The sequence below is a fragment of the Protopterus annectens genome, chromosome 16.part0, assembly GCF_019279795.1.
Source record: "Protopterus annectens isolate FY-2018-M chromosome 16.part0, PAN1.0, whole genome shotgun sequence".
Lineage (NCBI taxonomy): Eukaryota > Metazoa > Chordata > Ceratodontiformes > Protopteridae > Protopterus > Protopterus annectens.
The window spans coordinates 339,912,280-339,937,621 of record NC_056750.1 but is presented as its reverse complement, the minus strand read 5'-3'; the positions used below and the strand labels follow the sequence as shown (position 1 = coordinate 339,937,621).

General features: G+C 41.4%; 1 protein-coding gene across 1 annotated transcript in view; it reads left to right on the top strand.

Moving 5' to 3' along the window:
* The window catches only part of NUP188 (nucleoporin 188), a 3,305,077-nt gene that overhangs the window by 1,223,262 nt on the left and 2,056,473 nt on the right, over positions 1 to 25,342 (top strand). The window contains exon 21 of the mRNA XM_044058121.1: positions 580 to 656. Within this exon, the coding sequence (XP_043914056.1) occupies positions 580 to 656 (77 nt within the window). The remainder of the gene's footprint in view (positions 1 to 579; positions 657 to 25,342) is intronic.

Genomic DNA, 25,342 nt, shown 5'->3' with positions numbered 1-25,342 from the left:
ATGCCAGGGTGGGGACACTTTTGTTCTTAGCATTGTCTTTTTAGTGCTCAGTCTCTCTCTCTGTTGGCATGAAAGCTCTGAAGGGCTTGGTGCCCAACACAATAGTTTGTCAGCTCAACTCGAGCTGACTAATGGTTCGCCGCTTGGTAGGTGCCCTGAACCTTTGGAAGCTGTCCAGCTATTATATCCTTGTCAGGCTATATAAACCATATAGCTACAGCTGCTGCAGCACACTGATCATTCAAACAACTTCTGTTATGGTAAGTTTACTTTCATAACTTTAGTTTACCTCAAAGTGCTGTATAAAATCCTACCCTTTCCTGTCTTTTTCCCCCCATTGTTCTTACTTTAAGTGGTTTGTAATAGTTAAATTGGCAAGTGGGTAGTATGTGTTTCTCTTACATTGGCGACATTATTATGAGTATGTGTGAGGGTCCCAGAGAAGAATAGTCATTGCAAAGTACTTTGTAAAGAAGTCAGTTGCCACCTAGTTGGTTGAAGCCCTGGAGGTTTTGTTTCTCTAGATGTGCTTACATCACTTTCATCTGAACAATTCTCTTTCTGTCTTTCTTTTTTCAGGTCTGGTCTGACTTGCATCACACAGGATTTCTGCCATTTTTTGCAACTTCGGTCTCCGGTTTGACTTACAACTCAAGGTATGCCTTCTCAGCTTTAATCTTGAGATCATTAAGATAATTTGTATATGATTTTTTTAGGTCTTCCAGATTAACATATTGAATTCTGCATTTAGTTATTCAAGTGCTGAAGATATTTTTGCTCCATAGCCCTTCATATTTCTAACATGTTAACATTTGTTGCACTGAAGCTGCTAGTGTGGTCAGTCTCTCTTGCATATACATATGCAAATGCAGCATGGCCTGCTCCATGTTGATGCTGTACACATGACAAGCAACATTAGGATATTCCCCGGCTTATTGAATTGTTTCCAGCCCCCATGAAACCTACATGTTGAGGGTCGAATCTTGACTGGTATTTTGTTTTGTTAATCGTGTTTTTGCTACGTAGAATTCAGTTGACTTTTTTTTTTTGCTTGTATTGCAGGAATTGCATTAACAAATGTGAATATCTGATCATTACTAGGATAGGTAGTCTACAGCTTGGCTATTTTTAAGTAAAATTGTCATCTTATATTCTAAGAGAGTTCTGTTAGACATTTTCAGCAGTGTACCTACTATCTTCTCTTTGGTTTCTTGTGATTGCTGACAACATAGAATGATTACAAGAACATGGGCAGGACAAACTTTCCATCATTCATTTCATTCATGTTATGTTGAAACGACAGCACAAGCTGACTGGTGGTGGTCATATACATCCTTGTGCCAGTGTTCTTTTTCTAAAGGGCTTTTTTCTGTAACATCTGATCTTCACTATCAAGAACTTCCTTAATAGACCAAAAAGAGTGGTGTCGTCATGTCCGTATTTCACTGTTTGTTGCTTCTGTTGTGTAATTTTGGAGCATGACTTTTTTGAACTACTTTGCTTAAGTGCAGCTTGGAAAAACTCTTAAGATAACTCTTGATTCAGATCAAGACTTTTTTTTTGACAAGCCCCTTACTAGTTGACCTTGAGGTACAGCAGCACCTCATCCTTGGTAATGCAACACTGTGGAAGAGATTAACTTCAAAAAATATGCAGCATTTTTGCAAAGATACACTGTTTAGTCTAGCACAATTGACCAGATGATTTATGATGGTGCAGTGACTGAGAACATCTAAGGATAACCCATTCTGCCACTTCTTACTTTAATACATTTGTGCTTATAAGCACATTCGCCTGGTGCTGGTGTATGCCATGATGCCACATTCTGCATAAATGCACCTTGCCGCTGAGCTTAACAGTTTATTTATTTACTTATTTTTTGTCGTTGCTCCCACAGTTTATATTTCAATCCTTAAGAACTTTGTTTCCACAATCAGTGCCTCGAACGAAGATTGTATAATGTTATTGTAGTTCAAGACCTATACCAGCATTGCCTTTGTTACCTGTGATAGGAACACAGAGTAATGTTTTTTCCAGAGATGTTAGTGATTCAGTTCTAACACCAGAAACTGCTGCAGGATGAAGCCTATGATCTCTTTTTGTGCCATAGTGATGGCCATTGAAAGTTCTCAATGCAAGGATTGGTGAGAAGGGCCATTTTACAGCTGCAGACCGCACTCTGAGAAAAACAGTGAGGACAAGGCTCTGAATGCAGGCAGGCTGTATGGAACTTGACTTCCTGAAGGGTATGCCAATTGTTAGCATGGACTTGGAGTCGTCTCCGGTGCTGAGACCTAGAGAAGAAACACACAACTTTCACTTTTCTGATGAGGAATGGTGGGTGTGGGAGGGGCATTCCAGGATGTCAGCACTACTTTTTCTGTTTTTGTGGAGTTCACTGCTAAATTCTACCCTATTTGATTTCAAGGAGTGGTCTGTAAAGTCATTTGTTTTGGGTCTAAGGGTTCTCAAGACCAAAGACTTCTCTCCTTTGTGCTTAATTCTTTATATTAATGAGTAAAATTAACTTGCAAATGTTTTCGAGGTTTAGAATGATGGAGGGTTTGAGGCACAGATGTTCTTCTTGTTTCACGGTTGCAGTCATTACATTTGGGTAATCTGCTGGCAGGTTGCCCTCAGTCGGCCTGATTAACAAAGTCTTTGGTCCTGTGTCGGTTGCTGTCCCTTCTTTCATGACGTCAGGTCATCAGGGGTATAAAACATGTAGCCGACGCCATTACATCAGTCTTTCCTGCCGTGTGGTGCCCAAAGCAAAAGCAGTTGGCAAGTGCTGGTCGGCCGACTTCTGAAATTTTCATTTTCGAGTTTCAGAACCAAAGTCTTCAACTTAAAGCTAAGTACCCCGTTGGGGAAACTTTTTCTTGCTCCTTTCCAATGTCAGTAAAAGTTAATAATTGCATTACTTGTGGAAAGCAAATACCTCATAAAGATTTTCATTTGTACTGCATTCCTTGCCTAGGCCCTGATCACGACGTACCTTGCTGTAGGTTTTGTGCTTTATTTAATCAGTGCACTATCCATCATCTGTACATTTTTGCCTCTAAATATTTCGGTTCTTGGTTTAATTATCCAGAAATGATGTTGGTTAACCATCTGACTACTGGAATTCTAAAAAAATACAAAGAAAAAGACAGACAGGCCGTCGAGGTCCAAAACTGCCGACGCTTCTCTTAAGCCAGTCGCCAGTTCGCCGGTACTCAGTGAGGCGCTTTTGCAGCCCCTGATACCCGCTACTTCTGACTCTCAGGCCTCTACTAAGACCCATTCCGAGTCTGGTATGCTACAAGATGCTTCACCTATGGAACTTGCGGATGTTTCTACCTTGGATGGGTCAGGAGCCGCTGTGCAGGCAACCGGCTTCTGAGGGTGTATTCAGGCCTTCAGACTTGCATATTAAACCGACTCCACCTTCTATTTCTAAGGCCTAAAATCTCGATCTTTGTCTGAAAAACTGATGCCCAGGCCACATGTTCAGGCCCCTATGCCTAAAAAACAAATGATCAAAATTGCTGAACATCTTATTACTCTAATCAGGGGGTAGTCAAACCCCCCCCCCCCTTCTAAGAGGCCTAGGACTGAGCTTGATTATGAATCTTCTGATCAGGACTCTGTTTCTTCTAATTCTTCCAATGACCTGGATTTGTCCATACCTACCTATTGAGGATTCTGATGCAGAGGATTCCATTCCCTCTGCTTCCCCCCCTGAGGACTTTTCTTTTGGAGAAACTTTGCATACCTTAAGGAAGCATTTCCACTGGGAAAGTCAGGAATTTTCTGAATCTAAAAAGAGGCTTAGGGATTTCCTCCTCCTACCTCAGCATAGGCCTTTGGCTGTACCTCTTGTACTAGACATTGTTGTTGTGTTTTCGGAATCCATTATGGCCCCTGATTCCCTGCCTCCGGCTCCTAGTAAACCTGACAGATACTACAGGGTTCCCGAGTCCCACAAGTTCCTTTTCAAAAATCCTGTTGCGAATCCAAAAACCATTTCTCAGGGGTCCAAGGGCATTAAGGCTTCTACTGCTAAAAATCCTACCCCTTCTGATAGAGACTCCAAGGCACTGGATAGATGGGGTAAAAAGGTTTATACTTCTGCAACCGTGGCAATCAGGGCGTTAAACTGCCAGTTTCATATGCTAAAATATCAACAGCATATTATGGGACTGCTTAAACAGAAAATGATGTTGATTTCAGACTGTGTGGAAAATAAAGATTTACAGAATTTATTGCATTCTTCTGAACAAGTTGGAAAACGTACTTTGCAATGTGGTTTTGATTCTTTAGGGGCCTCTTGCAGGGCTGCTGTTACTGGGTCTGTGCTTAAAAGGCATGCTTGGCTTAAGGAGCAATCTCTGCCTGATCATGTTAAAGCAAATTTGTTGGATGCTCCTTTAAATGAGGACCGCCTGTTTGGCAATAAGGCTGAAGAAGTTCTAAAGAAGATGGAAGATGAAGCTAAATCTATGCAAACTGTAAAATATTTCTTACAAGTGCAACCTCCAAGATTTAGTAGGCACTGGCCTACTAAGAATTGGTCCTTTCCAGCTCCTTCCAGATCCTCTCAAGCCAAACCCAGACACACCAAAAGCACCAGATTTCAGTCCCAAGGGACTCTCAGAACTAAGCAGTGGGGGGGCCTCCATTTCCAAATCTGGAAATAACAAGACACCTCCCTATGGTAAACCGTCTCAATGACTTTCCTTTAAAATTACCAAGCACTTACCTTTTAGCCACCCCCTTGGGGGGAAAGATTGCTCTTCATGCAAATAACTGGGAATTTGTAACCCAGGACAAATGGGTTTTAAGTGTAGTGTCCCAGGGATGCAGATTTAATTTCCACACGTTGCCAACACCAAACAGGTGGCCAGACCTGCCCCCAAATCAGTGGGCAGAGGCTCAGAAACAAGTACTTTTGCTCTTAAACATGGGGGCTAATCAACCGGTACCAGAAGAGGAAAAGGGTCAAGGTTTCTATTCCAGGTTTTTCCTGGTACCCAGAAAAGACAAATCATGGTGTCCAATTCTGGACTTGTCAACTCTAAACACCTTTCTGGACATTCCAAAATTCAAGATGCTGACTCTTCACCAGTTACTTCCTATGCTAGGCAAAAGATGCCTGGTTGGCAACTCTAGATTTAAAAAAAGCATACCTGCACATCCCAATCAGGGAACCTTGTAGAAGATACCTATGCTTCAAAGCAGGCTACACGCACTGTCAGTTCTCTGCACTGCCCTTTGGCTTGTTTACTGCGCCCAGGGTATTCACAAAGTGCCTGGCTCCAGTAATTGCATTTTGCAGGCAAAGAAATATTCAAATATATCCATATCTGGATGATTGTTTAATTCTGGCAGAAAACCAGGCCATACTTATAAATCATCAAGCGTTTGTAAAAAGGGTTTTAAGTTGTCTAGGGTACACCATAAACGAAAAGAAATCACAACTAGTACCCTCTCAACAGATTGCATTCCTGGGTGCAATCTTGAATACAACTGCCCACCTGGCTTTCCGCATGCCACAAAAGCAAATTCATGTGGTAACTTACTTCAAATAAGTGGCCACAAAAACCTTGCTATCTGCAAGACAAATACTGCAAGCCATGGAGTTCATGGCCTCCTGCATTCTTCTAATTCCATATGCAAGACTGCATATGAGAAAACTTCAGTGGTACTTAAAAAGTCTATGGAGTTTACATTTGCACAGCCTGGAAACAATGATTCCTATCATACTTTGCTTACGCCTGGAGTTCCTATGGTGGGCAGAAGCCTGCCACCAAAACAAGGAACTGCCATTCACACTACCCCCTGCCGCCCAAACCCTCACTACAGACGCATCAGACTATGTATGGGGGGCTTACCTGGCAGGGAAGTGCATTCAGGGCAAATGGAACCCAAATCAAATGCACCTACATATCAATCAAAAAGAAATGTTAGCTCTGACAGCCTTCAAGGACTACATTCATCCAGGACAACTAATGGTAAAGATGGACAACACCATGGTTATGTGGTACATAAACAAGCATGGGGGTACACATTCCTACCCCCTCGGCAGACAAGCCATGGCATTGTGGAACACAGCCTTGAGCTACCAAGTGCAACTACAAGCTCAATTCCTGCTAGGAAAACTGAATACACTGGCAGACGGACTAAGCAGAAATCTCATGGACCCACATGAGTGGAAACTGGAACCACGGATTTTCAACATGTTGACAAGCAAATAGGGTAGCCCAGACATAGATCTGTTTGACCCCCCCCCCCCCCCAGAAGTACCAGTTGGACAAATTTTGCACAAGGACTCCTCACAAAAAAGCCTGGAAAGTGGATGCTCTGTCCTTCAGCTGGAGAAACCTATCGGTCTACGCCTTTCCCTCTCTGCCTCTGCTCACCAAAGTTCTGCTAAAAGTCAAACAGGACAAACCAAAAATGGTTTTGATTGCTCCAGACTGGCCACGCCAACACCGGTACCCACACCTGTGCAGTGTGTCACACATAACTGCATAGCATCTGCCGCAGACATCTTCCTTACTGTCTCAGCAGGAGAGCCAAATGATGCACCCTCGGCTCCCAGCATTGAACCTTGCAGCTTGGCTAATCACTTAAATTTACCCTTAGCATCCCTCAGCAAACCTGTGATGGATGTCATCTTGGAGGCGAGATGACCTAGTACTAGAATATCATGTGCTGACAAATGGAAACCAATCTTTAGGGATGAGCACAGTAGCGCCCAATTTATCTCAGATTTTGCAATACTTAACTGAGATGCTTCACAAGGGCCTATCTTTTTCCTGTATTAAAATCCACACTTCAGCTATTTCAGCTCACTTTAACACAGAACCCACCCCTTTTTTTCTCATCCCCTGCTCAAACAGTATCTCAGAGGGGCAAAGAACTTGAGACCACCCAGGAGAGCTCCTACCCCTGCCTGGGACCTTAACTTTGTTTTGGAAAACCTCACTTTACCTCCTTTCGAGCCAGCTGTTACTGCAGACTTAAAATTTCTTTCTTGGAAAACAGCCTTCCTCTTAGCAATCACTTCAGCTAGAAGGATATCTGAATTACAGGCCCTTATGGCAGTGGAGCCTTTCATCATCTTTCATGCGGACAGGGTATCTCTGAGGACCAATCCATTCTTCATGCCCAAGGTGGTTTCCAGTGTGGCTCTTAACCATTCCATTCATTTGCCAACCTTCTATCCCAGTCTACAAAACAAAGGGGAACGGATTCAGCATTCCTTGGATGTGCACAGACAACTTAGATTCTACTGAACAGAACTAAATTTTGAAGAAAATATGAACAACTGCTAGTGGTATTTGCTGCTGGGGCAGAGGGGAAGGCTATTTCAAAACAAAGCATTTCTAAATGGATAAGCCATTGCGTTCATTTCTGCTATAAGCACCATGGAAAACATATCCCCCAGGGGATCAGATCTCATTCCACCAGGGCTGCATCTACTTCTGCAGCCTTTCACAGAGGTGTTCACGCCAGGGATATTCTAGAAGCTGCTACCTGGAGTTCAGTACATACTTTCACCAAGCATTATCATTTACCAATTTTCTCTAAATCCAGAGCTGGCTTTGCCACTGCAGTCTTGCAGGTACTTATAGCTGGTCCTAATGCTGTATAAATCCATCCTCCCAACCATAGCTTTGGGAATCTACCCAAATGTAATGACTGCAACAGTGAAACACGAAGAACATAGTACAGTTGTGTACACTTACCATAAATGTAGATGTTCGAGTGTATTCACTGTTGCAGTCCTGGTTACACTCCCTCCCTTCAGCCCTCTGTTTTTGCCTTACTATACCTCTACTTTCTTTTACTATGCTTAAAAGCCTTTTTGGTGTATTTGCCTTTGGTTGGAGGTATATTTTTGTGCGTTTAATTTTATTTGCTCCCCATTTGGGGGGCAACTGACATTTGGGGCAGGAAAAACTGATGTAATGGCGTCGGCTGCATGTTTTATAATCCTGATGACCTGACTTCATGGAAGAAGGGACAGCAACCGATGCAGGACCCATGACTTTGTTAATCAGGCTGACTGAGGGCATTCTGCCAGCAGGTTACCCAAATGTAATGACTGCAGCAGTGAATTCACTCGAACATCTACATTTATGGTAAGTGTACACAACTGTACTTTTTTGCTAGGTTAGGCAGAGCCCATAAACTTCTCAGCTTAGGATTGCCAGGATGCTGCTTTGATGGCTGCAGTATTCGTGGATGAAATACCTTTTAGGAACCAATCTAGACATTAGTAATTTCCCCTTTTATATGTTAACAAGGGGAATGCTCCTTAAAGGAGAATAAATACTTTTCAGCTCATCTTGTTTAGGGGACAGATGAGGTAGGGTTTTTAAATGGCATGTTTAGGCTGTATTTAATCTAAAACGTGAGGATTTTTTGGAGATTGAGTTTGAATATGTGTGAAATTAGTTCTAAAAACGTGTAAAAGTGATGACACATTCCTGCATTTGGGGGATGGAATCCTTTAGCTCTGTGGAAAGTTGGATCACAAATTTCCAACTCATCCTTAGCCCTAATAAAACTAAACTGTTTTTATTTCCCCCCAACAAATCAAAATCTACTCCTCTTTCCTTTTCTATTACTTCCAAAAATTGTACTATCATTTCTCATTCTGCCCATACCAAACTTCTCGGTGTTGAGATTGACAAAAAACCTTCTCTTTAATGTCCATATCTCTCAAACCATCAAAAAGGTTCACAAAAAATGTACAGTCACAAAAACTTCCTCTCAGATCAAGCATGGATCACCCTAGCCCAAACTCAACTATTGTCCACACTAATGTATGCAGCACCAATTCTTACCCATATAGGAAAACTTGACCTTGACAAACTTGAGTTATGCATGAATAATATTGCCAAATTTGCTAACAATGCCACCTTCAGATCCCATCATTGTCTAGCTCTAAGGGACTTAAAATGGTTAGGATTTCCTCCACTACTAAATTACCACCAACTGGTTATTGCCTGTAACATTCTGAAGTATCCTGACAAAACCCCATCACTTAGTCAACTACTTACCTACTATGCAAGAAATCGCACACTCCACTCTAGTGACAGATCACTTCTATGCATCTCTAGAGCTAACAACACTGCTGGCAAAGCACTATTCTCCCACACCATTGCTAGAAACTGGAACAACCTCCCCCCATCACTGACCTCCATCCCCACCACCTCACACTTCAAAAACTCTCTAAAATCACATCTCATAAGCACCTGGCTTTGCCCATGCATAACCTAAAATCACTGCTTTAGCTCTGTGGAAAGTTGGAAGGGCTTATTACTTGCCTATTGTAAATGTTAGTTTTTTTTACATCCAACAATTTTTATCTCTTTAATATAGCTACTTCATTTTAACAAGATGTATGTAATGACTCTGTGCCAAAATGCATTTTGTCTAACTGCTGAGTTGTATCTTGTTTTACATTTCTGTCTTATTAGCTGGATTTTGCTGTTAAAATGTGTTATCAGTTTTTACTACTATGTATTAAAGTCCAGTATTTCTGTTAATATATGTGGAGCTTTTCTCCCCGGGCTTCCGCTGTAAATGGACCAGTCCAGTCTGACTATCCCAGTAAACAAATGTAAAATTAATAAAAAAATAGTTTAGGGAACTTAAGGCAGTACTGGGAAGGGAGTGCAAAAAATGTGAACAAGCATTGAGCAAAAATGGTTTTGGTCATGCTCTACATGTATGTTATATATTTAAAACTGTTGTACTGCTTTTGAATGTTTAGAAGATAATTTATTTTGCATTTACTATAAGCAACATAACATATACATAATTGTTAGTTTTTTTGTAATTATCTTAACATTTCTGAGCATTGTCGTGCCAGTAAATGTTAGGATAACTTGTCATGGTTTGTGAAGTAAGGGCTACTCTGTTTCCGATGTTAAAAATGAGGCTTGTAGCAAGTTCGTCCCTTCTCATTTCACTGCATTTACGAAGTGATATCCAAGACATGTTCCACAGCAGCAACTGTTGATTGAAAGGGTACTTTGTGAGTGCTCTAAAACTGGCAAGAGGTCATAGTATTAAAAGTTGAAGACAGAATGTTTGTGAAAAATGATTATTCATTGTACACCAGGCAGAGGAAAATTATTCCAGTGATCAAGGAGTGGACAGGTGTGAGATTCAAGCTGCTTTATCCAGCTGTCTTCAGAATGTTTTTCCTGGAAGATTAAATTCATTTGTTGATGTAGAACAGACTGAGGAGGAAATACAACAGCTTGTTTAACAAAAAGTGAGATCTCAAGCAAAAGGGAACTTTGCTTCTCGTTTCTCTGATGATAAAATATTTGGAGAGACTTGGCCAGTGAAACCTTTTCCATTGTTCCAAAAGAAAATTCATTAGAGATAGAGAAGAGCACACGAGTTCACTGGAAGACTGTGGAATGCCTTAGAATTGAACTGTAATCTGGAGATGAACAAGATGATGACCAGCAACACAGAAAATGGTGAACAAATGTGAGATTGCAAGGCATCAGTCACATTTGTGAAATATGGCTGTACAAGGAAAAGTGGAAAGCATGGACTTCAGTTGACTTTTTTAAACTTGAGGGGGGGGGGCTGAAAGACGTATCACTTCACATCATTAATATTTAAAAGGAAGGAAAAAAGGGTAACTAAGTAAAACAATTACTGTTCTCAATATTTCTATGAAACTTTTCATGATATAAATTCCATGTTTCATAGTAAAGTTTTTTTGTTTTGCATATATATATATATATAAAGTGCGTGTGTATATATATATATATATATCTATATATCTATATATATATCTATATATATATCTATATATATATCTATATATATATATATGTGTGTGTGTGTGTGTGTATGTATGTGTATATATGTGTGTGCATGTGTTTATGTATGATAAAAATACTAAAATAAACAGATGCCCTTTTTCCTTCCTTCCTTTCTTTATTAAGAAATGAAGACATTACAATGCAAAAAGATAAAAATGGCTGGACAAAAGCATGTTTAGGTTAATAAACTGTAATCTTATGTTGTTGAGGTGGAGGATGGTGTCCTCTTATTTTTGCATAGGTGAATGTCTGGATTAAGACTCTTGGCTTAATCTAAGAAATAGTTGTAAGTGGAAACAAGTAAATAAGAGAGCACTGAATATAATGAAAAGTGTTCCTTTATCAAAAATGTTTTAGATAGTCTGTTGAAGCCTGCTACTGAGGACTACATTTTTTACACTTCCACAGAGACTATAGGGCAGTAAAAGAAAGCAAGAGGCACTGGTTTCTTCAAGACTAAAAGTTAACGTTTTCTGTAAACATCCAAGTTGGTTTTCAAATCTGGGAGAGGAATAAAAATTTATAGAAAGAAGTCACTAATTAAAGAAAGTAGAAGCACAGGCAGTAAAACATACGTCTTAGCTTGGATAACCTCAGCTTTAGGTTAATGCCTGTGTTTGCAACTGTCGGTCTAGAGCAGTTCTGTTAGAGTTAAACTTCATTATTTGAATATGTGTATAGTTGTGTGTTTGTATTAAATGAACAGGTAATGAGGATATTCTGGAAGTGTGCTTTACTTTTTGAGGGTTTTCATTAAAACAAAAACTTGTAAAATGTGACACAGGTTCCAATGTTACAGAAAAAAACTGGTTGAAAGTTCAACCTGCCAAACATTAGTAGGTGCATGTAGCATAGAAGCTGATATGTTATAGGTGGAAATAATGACTTACAATGATGATACTTTACATATTGTCTTGGGATGTAAATGGTTTCACGAGTATAGACAAAAAGGAAAGCTGTTTAATTATATTGAGAAAAGCAGAGTGCAGGTAACTGTGCTACAGGAGACGCACTTGGAAAGAACACAGCATGCGAATTTGATAAAGAAAGAATTCGAGGATGGGTATTCAACAAAATATTTGGGACAAAGGAAAAAAAGGTGTATTGCTAGAGAAGCTCCAGTAGTGATAGAAAAATTTAAAAAAATGCCCCGTTTGTGATAGTGAGAAGCTACTGGCAAAGAATGAGGATTACTCTGATGTGTCTATATTCCTGCTAAAACTGCTGTTATGGAGTTAAAAACATTTTGGGAGAAATCAACTTTCAGCAAGGAATAATGACTTAGATGGGGACTGAAATGTTATTTGCAACAATGAGGCTGTATTTGGAAGGCCTAGAGGGGAATATAACTTAAGAGGGTAGATTGCTGAAGGAAGTTTTGAAAATATTTGGTATGGAAGATGTGAATTCAGTAGTAGAAACTATAAGAGAGTTTACTTATATCCCAAGCTGCCAATACCTAGGTCAGACTAGAAAGGCATTATTATTTCACAGGAACACGTCCATTTAATTGAGATCTTTGACACATCCAGTACTTATTTTAGATCATGCACCAATAATTACTGAGAAAATTGCAGGGAGACTGGCACTTCCCCATCTGCATATTAAAGAGAGAGTAATTTAAGGAATGGGTAGTCAAAAATTATTTGGGAGCTATTGGGGAAGATTGAAAGTACTCCAAAAGTTATAGCTAGTGAGTGAGATAAAATGGAATTTAAAAATAGGGTAGAAATATAAGAACAGGAGATATGGTTAAGAAGTAGCAAGAATTGTTTAGAAGGGCTGACAAAGGTTAAAGTATTATAGAATAAGGGGAATCTCAGAATAAGAACAGGCACAATTGCAGTGTGCTAAAGGGAAAATAAGGCATGAGTTAAGAAAGACTGCTGTTGAGCAACTTTTTTTTTGTACTCCAGAGAAGGAGTCGCCTTTGGGATGCATCTCTATTTCTCCAGCAGGTCCCATTTATATCACAGGCAAGGTGCCATTTGTTTTTGCGGATATGCCGGAGGTGCATCAACATCATAAGTTGTTGCCAAACTTAGGGAGCCTATAACAAGAAAAATAACCAGAGATCCTGTAGAAGTATTAGAGATTTTTGGAAATTCTATGAAAATTTGTATAATGCAGAAAGATGGGGAAATCAAGAAACAGCATAAATGGAAATTATATATGGAAGACTTAAATATGCGAAGGTTGTATATAGATGAGACTCAACTAACAGGTAAGATAGACGGAGTTGAAATATAAATGGTGATGTATAATTAAACTGTAGGAATTTAAGTACTTTCTGGGAGTATGGAAGCTAGGAGGGAAGAAAGCGATAAAGATCTGGAAGGTTTTGTTTCAGTATTTTAAATGTGGGGGGAAGCTCCAGTATCCTGGAAGAAAGCTGTGGTGGCTGTAATACCTAAAGACCCATCAGATTCAGGTTCTTATAAGCCCATTTCAATTTTAAACCATGAATATAATGTGTTTGTCTATAATGGCTAAAAGAATGGCAAGGGTATTGCTAAAATTGATAGATATGGATCATTCTGGATGTTCTTCGTGTTTCACTGTTGCAGTCATCACATTTGGGTTATCTGCTTGCAGTAGCCCTCAGTTGGCCTGATTATCAAAGTCTTGTGTCCTGTGTCAGTTGCTGTCTCATCTTCCATGACGTCAGGTAGTCAGGGGTATAAAGCATGCAGCCGATGCCATTAGATCAGTCTTTCTTGCTGTGCGGTGCGTGAAGCAGAAGCAGTGCATAAGTGCTGGTCGGCCAACTCCTGAAATTTTCGTTTTAGAGTTTCAGAACCGAAGTCTTCGACTAAAGCTAAGTACCCTGTTGGTGAAACTTTTTCTTGCTCTAAACCGATGTCAGTAAGTCAATAATTGTATTTCTTGTGGAAAGCAAATACCTCATAAAGATTTTCTTTCATACTGTATTCCTTGCCTAGACCCTGACCACGACGTGCCTCGCTGACGGTTTTGTGCCTTATTTAAACAACAAACTGTTCGTCGTTGGTATATTTACGTTTCTAAATATTTTGGTACTCTGTTCAATTATCCAGGTATGTCTTCGGTAAGCCAACCGACTACCGACATTCCAAAAAAACGCAAAGATAAAGACAGGCCGCCTAGGTCCAAATTCTGCCGACGACGCTTCTCTTAAGCTAGTCGCCAGTTTGCCGGTTCTCAGTGAGGCGCTTTCGCAGCCCCTGATACCCACTACAGATTTACATGCCTTTAGTGAGACCAATTCTGAGTCCGGTATGCCGCGAGATGCTTCAACTGTGGAACCGGCGGATGTCTCTACCTTGGATGTGTCCGGAGCCGCTGTGCAGGCACTGGCTTCTGAGGGTGTATTCAGGACTACTTACTTGCATGTTGAACTGGCACCATCTTCTTCAAGGCCTAAAACTCGACCCATGTCTAGAAAACCGACGCCCAGACTGCATGGTCAGGCCTCTATGCTTAAAAAACAAATAAGAATGGCTGAAGACCTTATTACTTAAATCAGGGGAAGCCAACCTTCCCCCTCAGAGACCTAGGACTGAATTTGCTTATGATACTTCTGACCAGGATTCTGAAATTTCTGTTTCCTCTGATGACCAGGATTTATCCTTATCTTCCTATGAGGATTCTGATGCAGAGAACTCTATTCCCTCTGCTTCCCCTCCAGAGGATTTCTCTTTTGGTGAAACCTTGCGTACTCTTAGGGAGCATTTTCACTGGGAAAGCCAGGATTACTCTGATTCTAAAAAGAGGCTTAGGGATTTCTTACTCTTGCCCCAACACAGACCTTTAGTTATCCACTCTGTACTGGACATTGTTGATGATGCCTTTTCGAAATCTAGCTTGGCCCCTAACTCTACCTCCTGCTCCCAGAAACCTGATACATATTACAAGGTTCCTGACTCTAAGTTCCTTTTTAAAAATCCTACTGCGGATCCTGAGACCATTGCACAGTTGACCCAAGGGCATTAAGGCTACTACTGCCAAAAATCCTACCACCTCTGATAGAGATTCCAGGGCGCTGGATAGATTTGGTAAGAAGGTATACACTTCTGCAACCTTGGCCATTAGGGCCTTAAACTGCCAATTTCATATGTTAAAAGTATCAGCAGCATATTATTGGATTGCTTAAACAGAAAATGATGTTGATTCCTGACTGCTGAAAATAAGGATTTACAGGATTTAATGCATTCTGCTGAACATGTTGGAAAACCCACTTTGCAATGTGGTTTTGATTCACTAGAGGTATCTTGCAGGGCTGCTGTCACTGGGTCTGTACTTAGAAGGCATGACTGGCTTGAGGAGCAATCTTTGCCAGATCATGTTAAAGCTAAATTGCTGGATGCTCCCTTAAATCAGGACCGGTTTGGCAACAAAGCAGAAGTAGTACTTAAAAAGATGGAGGAAAAAGCTAAATCTATGCAAACGGTTTAAGATTTCCTACAACTACAGCCTCCAAGATTTAGTAGGCATTAGCCCTCTAAGAATTGGTCCTTTCCTGTCTCTTCCAGGCCTTCTCAGTCCAAACCTAGAATCAGCAGAACACCCAGACTTCAGTCCCAAGGTACGCACAGGACTAAGCAGTGGGGGGCTCCCACTTCAAAATCAGGGAATAGTAAGACTCCCCACTATGGTAAACTGTCTCATTGACTTGACTTTAAAACTTCTAAGCCCTTCTCAACTGACTGCTTCTTTAGGGGAAAAGATTGCTCTGCAGACAAAAAAATGGGAACTCATTACCCAAGACAAATGGGTTTTAAATATAGTTTTCCAAGGATACAGATTTCACTTCCACACGTTACCAACCTCAAACGGTTGGCCAGATCTACTCCCAAATCAGTGGACAGAGGCTCAAAAGCAAGTACTCTCTCTCTTAAGCATAAGGGTTATTCAGACTGTACCAGAAGAGGAAAAGGGACAAGGTTTCTACTCAAGGACTTTACTTGGTACCCAGAAAAGACAACTTATGGCGTCCTATCCTAGACCTTTCTATCCTAACCACCTTTTTGGTGATCCCAAAATTCAAGATGTTAATTCTGCACCACTTGCTTCCTATGCTAGGCAAGGATGCCTGGTTAGCAACACTGGGTTTAAAGGAAGCCTACCTGCACATCCCAATCAGGAGTCTTGCAGAAGATACCTACGCTTCAAAGCAGGCTACATGCACTAACAGTTCTCTGCACTGCCCTTTGGCTTACCTACTGCGCCCAGGGTATTCACAAAGTGCCTTACTCCAGTCATTGCATTTTGCAGGCAAATAAATATTCAAATATACCCATACCTGGACGATTGTCTAATTCAGGCAGAAAGCCAGGACATACTTTTGAATCAATCTGGCGTTTGTACAAAAGGTGCTAACTTGTCTGGGGTACAACATAAACGAAAATAAATCACATCTGGTACCCTGTCAACAAATTATATTCCTGGGAGCAAGCTTGAACAAAACTTCCCAGATGGCTTTCCTCACGCCAGAGAAACAAATTCATTTGACAGCTTACTTTAAACTAATGGCCACAAAAACTCTATCTGCAAGGCAAATACTGCAAACCTTGGGGTTCATAGCCTCCTGCATTCTCCTAATTCCATATGCAAGACTGCATATGAGGAAACTACAGTGGTATCTAAAATGCCTATGGTGTCAACATTCTCAGGATCTAGAAGCAGTGATTCCTATCATACCTTGCCTACAGTTAGTTACTTTGGTGGGTAAAGGCCTGCCACCAAAACAAGGGACTACCATTCACTCTACCCCCTGCTAGCCAAACCCTAAGAACAGATGCATCATACTATGCATGGGGGACTCACCTGCCAAGGAAGTGCATTCAGGGCTAATGTAACCCAAGTCAAATGCACCTGCATATCAATCAAAAAGAAATGTTGGCTGTACAGAATGCTCTGACAGCCTTCAAGGACCACATTCTTCCAGGACAATTAATGGTAAAGACTGACAACACCACTGTTATGTGGTACATAAGCAGGGGAGTACCCATTCATATACCCCCTCTGCACACTAGCCATGGCTTTGTGGAACACAGCCTTGAGGTACCAAGTGCATCTACAGGCTCAATTCCTGCCAGGAAAGCTAAATACACTGGCAGACAAACTAAGCAGAAATCTTATAGACCCACATGAGTGGAAACTGGAACCAAAGTCTTTCAACATGTTGATAAAGAAATGGGGGACCCGAGATATAGACCTGTTTGCCTCCCCCCAGAACTACCAATTGGGCAAATTCTGCACAAGGACTCCCCACAAACAAGCTTGGAAAGTGGATGCCCTGTCCTTCAACTGGAAAAATCTATCAGTTTATGCCTTTCCTCCTTGCCTCTCCTCTTCAAACTACTACTAAAGATCAAACATGACAAACCAAGGATGATACTGATTGCACCAGACTGGCCACGCCAACACTGGTGCCCCCTCTTGCTCAGTGTGTCACAGCTAGCCCCATGGCATCTGCCTCAGACACCTACCCTACTGTCCCAGCAGGAGGGCCAGATTCTGAATCCTCAGCTTCAAACCTTGAACCTGACAGCCTGGCTAATTACCTGATCTCTCCATTACCATCCCTCAGTAAACAAGTGTTGGATGTCATTTTGGAAGCAAGGAGGCCTAGTAGTAGAAAATCTTATGCTGAAAAATGGAAAAGATTCTGTTCCTGGAGCCAACCTCAAGGGATGGGCGCAGCAGCACCCAATTTACCTCCGATTCTTCAATACTTAACTGAAATGCTTCACAAGGGCCTTCTTTTTCCTCCATCAAAATTCATGCCTCAGCCTTTTCAGCTCATTGCAACACAGAACCACCCCTCTTCTCTCATCCACTGCAATGCAAGGGCATTAAAGCTACTACTGCCAAAAATCCTACCCCCTCTAATAGAGACTCCAGGGCGCTGGATAAATGGTGTAAGAAGGTTATACACTTCTGCAACTTTGGCCATTAGGGCCTTAATCTGCCAGTTTCATATGTTAAAGTATCAGCAGCATATTATTTGAGTGCTTAAGCAGAACATGATGTTAATTCCTGATTGTGCTGAAAATAAGGATTTACAGGATTTACTGCATTCAGCTGAACACGTTGGAATACATACTTTGCAATGTGGTTTTGATTCACTAGAGGCATCTTGCAGGGCTGCTGTGACTGTACTTAGAAGGCATGCTTGGCTTAAGGAGCAATCCTTGCCAGATCATGCTAAAGCAAAATTACTGTTTGCTCCTTTAAATCAGGACCACCTGTTTGGCAACAAGGCAGAAGAAGTTCTTAAAAAGTTGGAAGAAAAAGCTAAATCTATGCAAACTGTTAAAGATTTCTTACAAGTACAACCACCAAGGTTTAGTAGGCATTGGCCTTCCAAGAATTAGTCCTTTCCTGCCTCTCTCTTCCAGACCTTCTCAGTCCAAACCCAGATCCAGCAGAGCACCCAGGCTTCAGTCCCAGGGTACGTACAGGACTAAGCAGTGTGGGGGGCCTCCACTTCCATATCTGGGAGTAATAAAGCTCCCCCCTGTGGTAAACTGTCTCAATGACTTCTTTTTAAAACTTCCAAGCACTTCTCAACTGACCGCCATTTGGGGGGGAAAGGTTGCTCTTCATGCAAAGAACTGGGAACTCATTACCCAGGACGAATGGGTTTTAAATAGTGTCCCAAGGATACAGATTTCACTTCCACTCGTTATCAACACCAAGAGGGTGGCCAGATCTACCCCCAAATCAGTGGGTAGAGGCCCGAAAGCAAGTACTTAAGTATAGAGACTATTCAGTTGGTACCAGAAGAGGAAAAGGGACAAGGTTTCAACTCCAGACTTTTCCTGGTACCCAGAAAAGACAATTCATGGTGTCCTATCCTGGACCAGTCTACTCTAAACACCTTTATGGTGATTCCAAAATTCAAGATGCGGACTTTTCACCGGTTGCTTCCTATGCTAGGCAAAGATGCCTGATTGTCAATACTAGATTTAAAGGAAGTATACCTGCACATCCCAATCGGGGAATCTTGCAGAAGATACCTATGCTTCAAAGCAGGCTACAAGCACTATCAGTTCTCTGCACTGCCCTTTGGCTTATCTACTGTGCCCAGCGTATTCACAAAGTGCCTAGCTCCAGTCATTGCATTTTGCGGGCAAAGAAATATTCAAATATACCCATATCTGGACGATTGTCTAATTCAAGGAGAAAGCCAGGACATACTTTTGAATCATCTGGCCTTTGTACAAAGGGTGCTAACTTGTCTGGGGTACACCATAAATGAAAAGAAATTGCACCTGGTACCCTGTCAACAAATTATATTCCTGGGAGCAAGCTTGAATACAACTTCCCAGATGGTTTTCCTCACGCCAGACAAATTCATGTGACTACCTACCTCAAACAAGTGGCCACAAAAACCCTGTTATCTGCAAGGCAAATACTATAAGCCTTGGAGTTCATGGCCTCCTGCATTCTTCTAATTCCATATGCAAGACTGCATATGAGGAAACTACATTGGTATCTAAAAAGCCTATGGTGTCAACATTCTCTGGATCTAAAGCAATGATTCCTATCATAACTTGCCTACGTCTACAGTTCCTTTGGTGGGCAGATGCCTGCCACCAAAGCAAGGGACTACCATTCACACTACCCCCTGCCACCCAAACCCTAACAACAGACGCATTAGACTATGCATGGGGGGTTCACCTGGCAGGGAAGTGCATTCAGGGCAAATGGAACCCAAGTCAAATGCACCTGCATATCAGTCAAAAAGAAATGTTAGCTGTACAGAATGCTCTGACAGCCTTCAACGACCACATTCTTCCAGGACAGTTAATGGTAAAGACGGACAACACCACTGTTACGTGGTACATAAGCAGGAGGGTACATATTCTTACCCCCTCTGCAGACTAGCCATGGCATTGTGGAACACAGCCTTGAGCTACCAAGTGCATCTACAAGCTCAATTCCTGCCAGGAAAACTAAATACACTGGCAGACTGGCTAAGCAGAAACCTCATAGACCCACACGAGTGGAAACTGGAACCAAGGGTTTTCAACATGTTGACAAGCAAATTGGGTGCGCCCAGATATAGACTTGTTTGCCTCCCCCCAGAACTATCAGTTGGACAAATTTTGCACAAGGACTCCCCACAAACAAGCCTGGAAAGTGGATGCTCTGTCCTTCAGCTGGGAAAACCTATCAGTTTATGCCTTGCCTCCCCTGCCTCTGCTCTCCAAAGTACTACTAAAGATCAAACAAGACAAACCAAGGACGATTTTGATTGTACCAGACTCACACTGCGCAAGATGGGTACCAGTGTTGGCATGGCGTCACTGTTGGCCCCATGGCACCTGCCTCAGATTCCTTCCATGTTGTCTCAGTAGGAGAACCAGATTCTTCACCCTCAGCTTCAAACACTGAACCGAGCAGCCTGGCTAATTACCTATTGTCTCCTTTAGCATCCCTCAGTAAACCAGTGATGGATATCATCTTGGAGGCAAGGAGGCCTAGTACTAGGAAATAATTTTATGCTGAAAAATGGAAAAGATTCTGTGCCTGGAACAAGTCTCAAAGGATGAGCACAGCAGTGCCCAGTTTACCTCAGATTTTACAATACTTAACTGAGATACTTCACAAAGGCCTGTCTTTCTCCTCCATCAAAATTCACGCCTCAGCCATTTCAACTCATTATAACACAGAACATCCCCTCTTTTCTCATCCACTGCTCAAGCAGTTCCTCAGAGGTGCCAAAAACTTAAGACCACCCAGGAGAGCCCAAACTCCAGCCTGGAACCTTAACTTTGTATTGGAAAAACTCACTCTACCTCCTTTTGGGCCAGCTGCAAGTGCAGAGTTAAAATTCCTTTCTTGGAAAACAGCCTTCCTTTTAGCAATCACTTCAGCAAGAAGGGTATCTGAATTTACAGGCCCTTATGGCAGTAGAGCCTTTCATCATCTTTCATGCTGACAGCTTGTCCCTCAGGACCAATCTCTCCTTCATGCCCAAGGTAGTATCCAATGTGGCTCTTAATCAGTCCATTCATTTGCCAACCTTCTTTTCTAATCCACAGAACAAAAAGGGAACAGATACTGTACTCCTTAGATGTGCACAAACAACTTAGATTTTACTTGGACTGGACTAAACCTCAAAGGAAATCTGAACAGCTGCTGGTGGCATTTGCTGCAGGGGCAAAGGGGAAGGCCATTTCAAAGCAAACCATTTCTAAATGGATAGGCCATTGCATTCATTTCTGCTATAAGCATCATGAGAAACCTATCCCACAGGGGATAAGACCACACTCAACCAGGGCTGCATCTACCTCTACAGCCTTTCTCAGAGGTGTCCCTACCAGGGACATCCTAGAAGCTGCTACCTGGAGTTCTGTACATACTTTCACCAAGCATTACCATTTGCCAATTTTCTCTAAATCCAGAGCTGGTTTTGCCACTGCAGTCTTGCAGGGCCTTATAGATGGTCCTAATGCTATCTAAATTCCTCCTCCCATCCTTAACTTTGGGAATTTACCCAAATGTGATGACTGCAGCAGTGAAACACGAAGAACATAGTACAGTTGTGTACACTTACCATAAATGTAGATGTTCGAATGTATTCACTGTTGCAGTCCTGGTTACCCGCCCTCCAGCCCCCTGACTTCTTTTGGCTATACCTCTAGTTTCTTTACTATGCTTAAAAGCTTTTTCTTGTATTTGCTTTTTTGTTGGAGGTATTGCCTTGCATATATATATATATATATATTTATACATATATATATATATATATAGATAGATATATATATATATATATATATATATATATATATATATATATATATATATATATACATATATACATATATATATATATATGTGTGTATGTGTATACATATGTGTGTGTATATATATATATATATATATATGTGTGTGTGTGTTTGTGTGTGTGTATATATATATATATATATATATATATATATATATATATATATATATATATATATATATATATATATATATATATATATATATATTTAATTGCTTCCCATTAGGGGGCACTTGACAATTGGGGGAAGAAAAACTGATGTAATGGCGTTGGCTGCATGCTTTATACCCCTGACTACCTGACGTCGTGGAAGATGTGACAGCAACCGACGCAGGACCCAAGACTTTCATAATCAGGCCGACTGAGGGCTACTGCAAGCAGATAACCCAAATGTGATAACTGCAACAGTGAATACTCTCGAACATCTACATTTATGGTAAATGTACACAACTGTACTTTTTGTTGAAGGGAGGCAAAGATATGACAACATTAATAGAATGATGGTAATCCAGAGGAAAGCAAAATCTAAGAAAACATTGCTACTGTTGGTGGGTCTTTATGCAAAGAGAGAGAGGATTTAAGCTGGGATTTTACAGGCAGGACAATGGAAGCATTTGAATCTCCTGATAAAATGTTTATTTGGAGTGTAGGAGGTTATATCAGGTATCAGAGGCAAAATTCAAAGTGGGAGAGTTCCTCTGTCTCGCGGCCTCCTCTCTGACAAGTTGTGTATGTGCAGAGGAACCAGACAGGGTGCTCTTTCCCCTTAATTTGCATTCTATTTAGAACCAGTGACAAAAAAATAAGGGACTCAGAAATTCAAGGATTTAATTGGTATGGTATTCAAGAAAAGTTGGCTTTATTTGCAGTTATTTTCTACCTAATACAGCTAGAAAAGGACACGCGGAACATTCTGAAACCGTTCTTTTTTTTTTCAGGGTATAAAATTAATGAAGATAAAACAGAGGCTGTAGCTGTAAACTGTGTACCTACACGTGAATTTGTTCAGTAATACCCATATTTATGGGGACATTATGAAATGAAGTATTTAATAGCATGGATTAAAAAGTACACTATTATGGCAGCTAAAGATATATGGGAAGAGACTAAAAGAAAAGATAATAGAAAAAAATGAGAAACTGAAAGCTCTTGTTTATGGATATGGAAAGTAAGATAAGCAGTGAAATTGTTCAATCTCACCGTTCATTCTTTGCTGATGGGTTCGGAGCAGATCCCTCTGCTCTGATACGGCCAATTGCACAGCTCGTGGTCTTCGAATAGCTCGAGGCCAAGTCCCTATCCCATGATGCACCTGGAATTACCTCAGATCTAGTTTGCCGCTGCAGTAGATCGGATGTTCTGAATTTAGCTCGGGGAAGTAAACTGTTTTTCTTCTAGTTCTTTAGTATAAATTTTAGATAGTTGTATTTAGGTAGTTTTACAAAGCTCTTATAGCTTTATTCTGTGTATTTCTGCTGTTAAGTCCCTTTCCCTTAGTGTGTGTGAAAGCCTTGAGTGGCTCCTTTTTTAGGCCTAGTTTAAAAGTGTCTTGCTAGTTTAGAGTGTGCTTAGCCAGTGACCTTTGTCACATTGTTTAATTTAAAAATTTTGTGTGTAGAATTTGCTCTTTTTACTAGATTAGCCTTCAGTTGTTTAAGAAAGGCTTAATGTTATAATTACTGTTGCAGTTTTTCTTGTGTGAACAGTAATTGTCTGTCTTAGATATTTTATAGCATATATAGAGTGTTATCTTAGCAGCTATCTTCTTTTTTGCATAGTCTGCTCATTTTGTGTGTTAGAAAACTGTATGACAGTAAAGGCTTTTACTGTCATATTTATATGTATATGTATGTATATATATATATATATATATATATATATATATATATATATATATATATATATATATATTGAACTTGCATTTCTGCTGTGTGTATGTGTGTTTTAGCATGTTTTTTTTTTAAGGCTTATTGTAGTCAATTACTGCCAAATTTGTTTGTGTCAGTAATTTTTTATCAATGGCTGACCAGGACAAACACCCCAAGTTTGGGTTTAAAAAGTGTCCAAAGTGTGGCCAAAAGATGTCTGTAACAGACAGCCACGTTAACTGTGTATACTGCCTAGGAGCTCTGCAGTTACATGATAGCAGTGCTGTATGCCATTCCTTCTTTTCTAGGGTGTTACAGGAAAGGAAGAGAAAATTAATTGATAGAAGGTTGTTAAAAACCATTGTTTCAGGAAGCTTTGAGTGACCAAAATGGATCCAGCAAGTCCTCAAAGTCTTCCAAGACTTCGGACTCAAAGAAATCAAAAACGTTTTTGACTTTGGCTCCACTGTCATTGGCGCCGACAGTCTTTACTTTTCGGAGCCGGTCCCCAGTCTTGGAACCGGTGTCCGAAGCGCCTAAGAGTCCACTGCTACAGTCAGTACCACCTTCGGTACGCTCCTCTCGATCCTCTATCAGCCTGTCAGATCTGGATGTGGATCGTGTGGTGCAGAAGCTGTTATTGCACTGGCCTTAAAAATGTTACCGGCTTCGATCCAAATGGCTTCGGAGCCGAAGACCCTTTCACTGACTCAATCTGTTCCTCCTCCAAGTCATGCTGGTCCTTCTGAGCTGGAGAAGGCAGACCTGATGTTACTGGAACCCTCTGAGCTGGAGCCTTCTCCAGTATCTTCGGCTCCGTGCACTCTGACGTCCTCTGTGCCGATCGAGGACTCTAGGAGCTGACACCCTCTAGTCGGGTCCTGGGAGGACAGTCGGACCAACTTGTCAGGTCTGACTTTGCCTTTCGGGGCCTCGACTTGGATGCGCTCGGCTCCTACCTCGGGCTCGGGGGCCACTGTCCTGGTGCCGGGTGTGTCAACAGTTTCTTTAGATCCGTCAGCTCCCTCTCATCGGAGCAGAGGTACTTTCAATGCCATGAGGAGAGTCTCGTCTCCTAGGACTTCCTCGATCTCTGGTCTGCCTTTCTCCTCCCCAAACGTGCCTGTGTGTGCTTCTGCATCGTACATCCTGACCAAGCGTAGAGCCTCAGGAAGCCCCATTGGGTGGCCACTGCTCTTCCAAGACCTCAACAGAAGCTCCCACTGATGAGGTTCCCAGGAAGAGGTTGTGTTAGAGGAAACATCTAGACTCCCCACAGGAGTCTCGAACATCAGATACTGACTTTAATGAGCCAGAAGGGTCCCCACGGTCCTCCTCTGAGGATATCTCATTCACTGAGATACTTGAAATCCTTAGGCAGAGGGGTGACTTTCAGTCCAAAAGCCCTACTGAGGATGATTCACTTCACCTGAAGGCTTTCGGGTCTCAGCCCTCCACCTCTTGGGTGTCTCTGCCCTTTGATGAGCTGATGCAGCTGGTCTCATGAAGGGCGTGGATGTCTCCAGATACTATGGAGCCTGTCCACAGGATGCTTAAATTAATTTCTGCCCCCTTGACAAAACTTTAACAAAAGGTGTTGCTGTTGATGCCATGGTGGTGGCGGCAGCCACCAAAAAGGAAATGTTTGAGACTTCCTAGTCTATCCATCCTCCTAACAGATACACCAGGATTATTTATAGATATGGGAATTGCATGTTTAGTTCAGTGGCCTTTGCCCTTCGTTCGCTAAACTATTTTAACCCATTTTACTAGGTTGCAAAGAGATCTCCATAAAGAGCTAGGAGAATTTCTTCAGGGTACAGTAGCTACAGGATCTTCTGACAAAG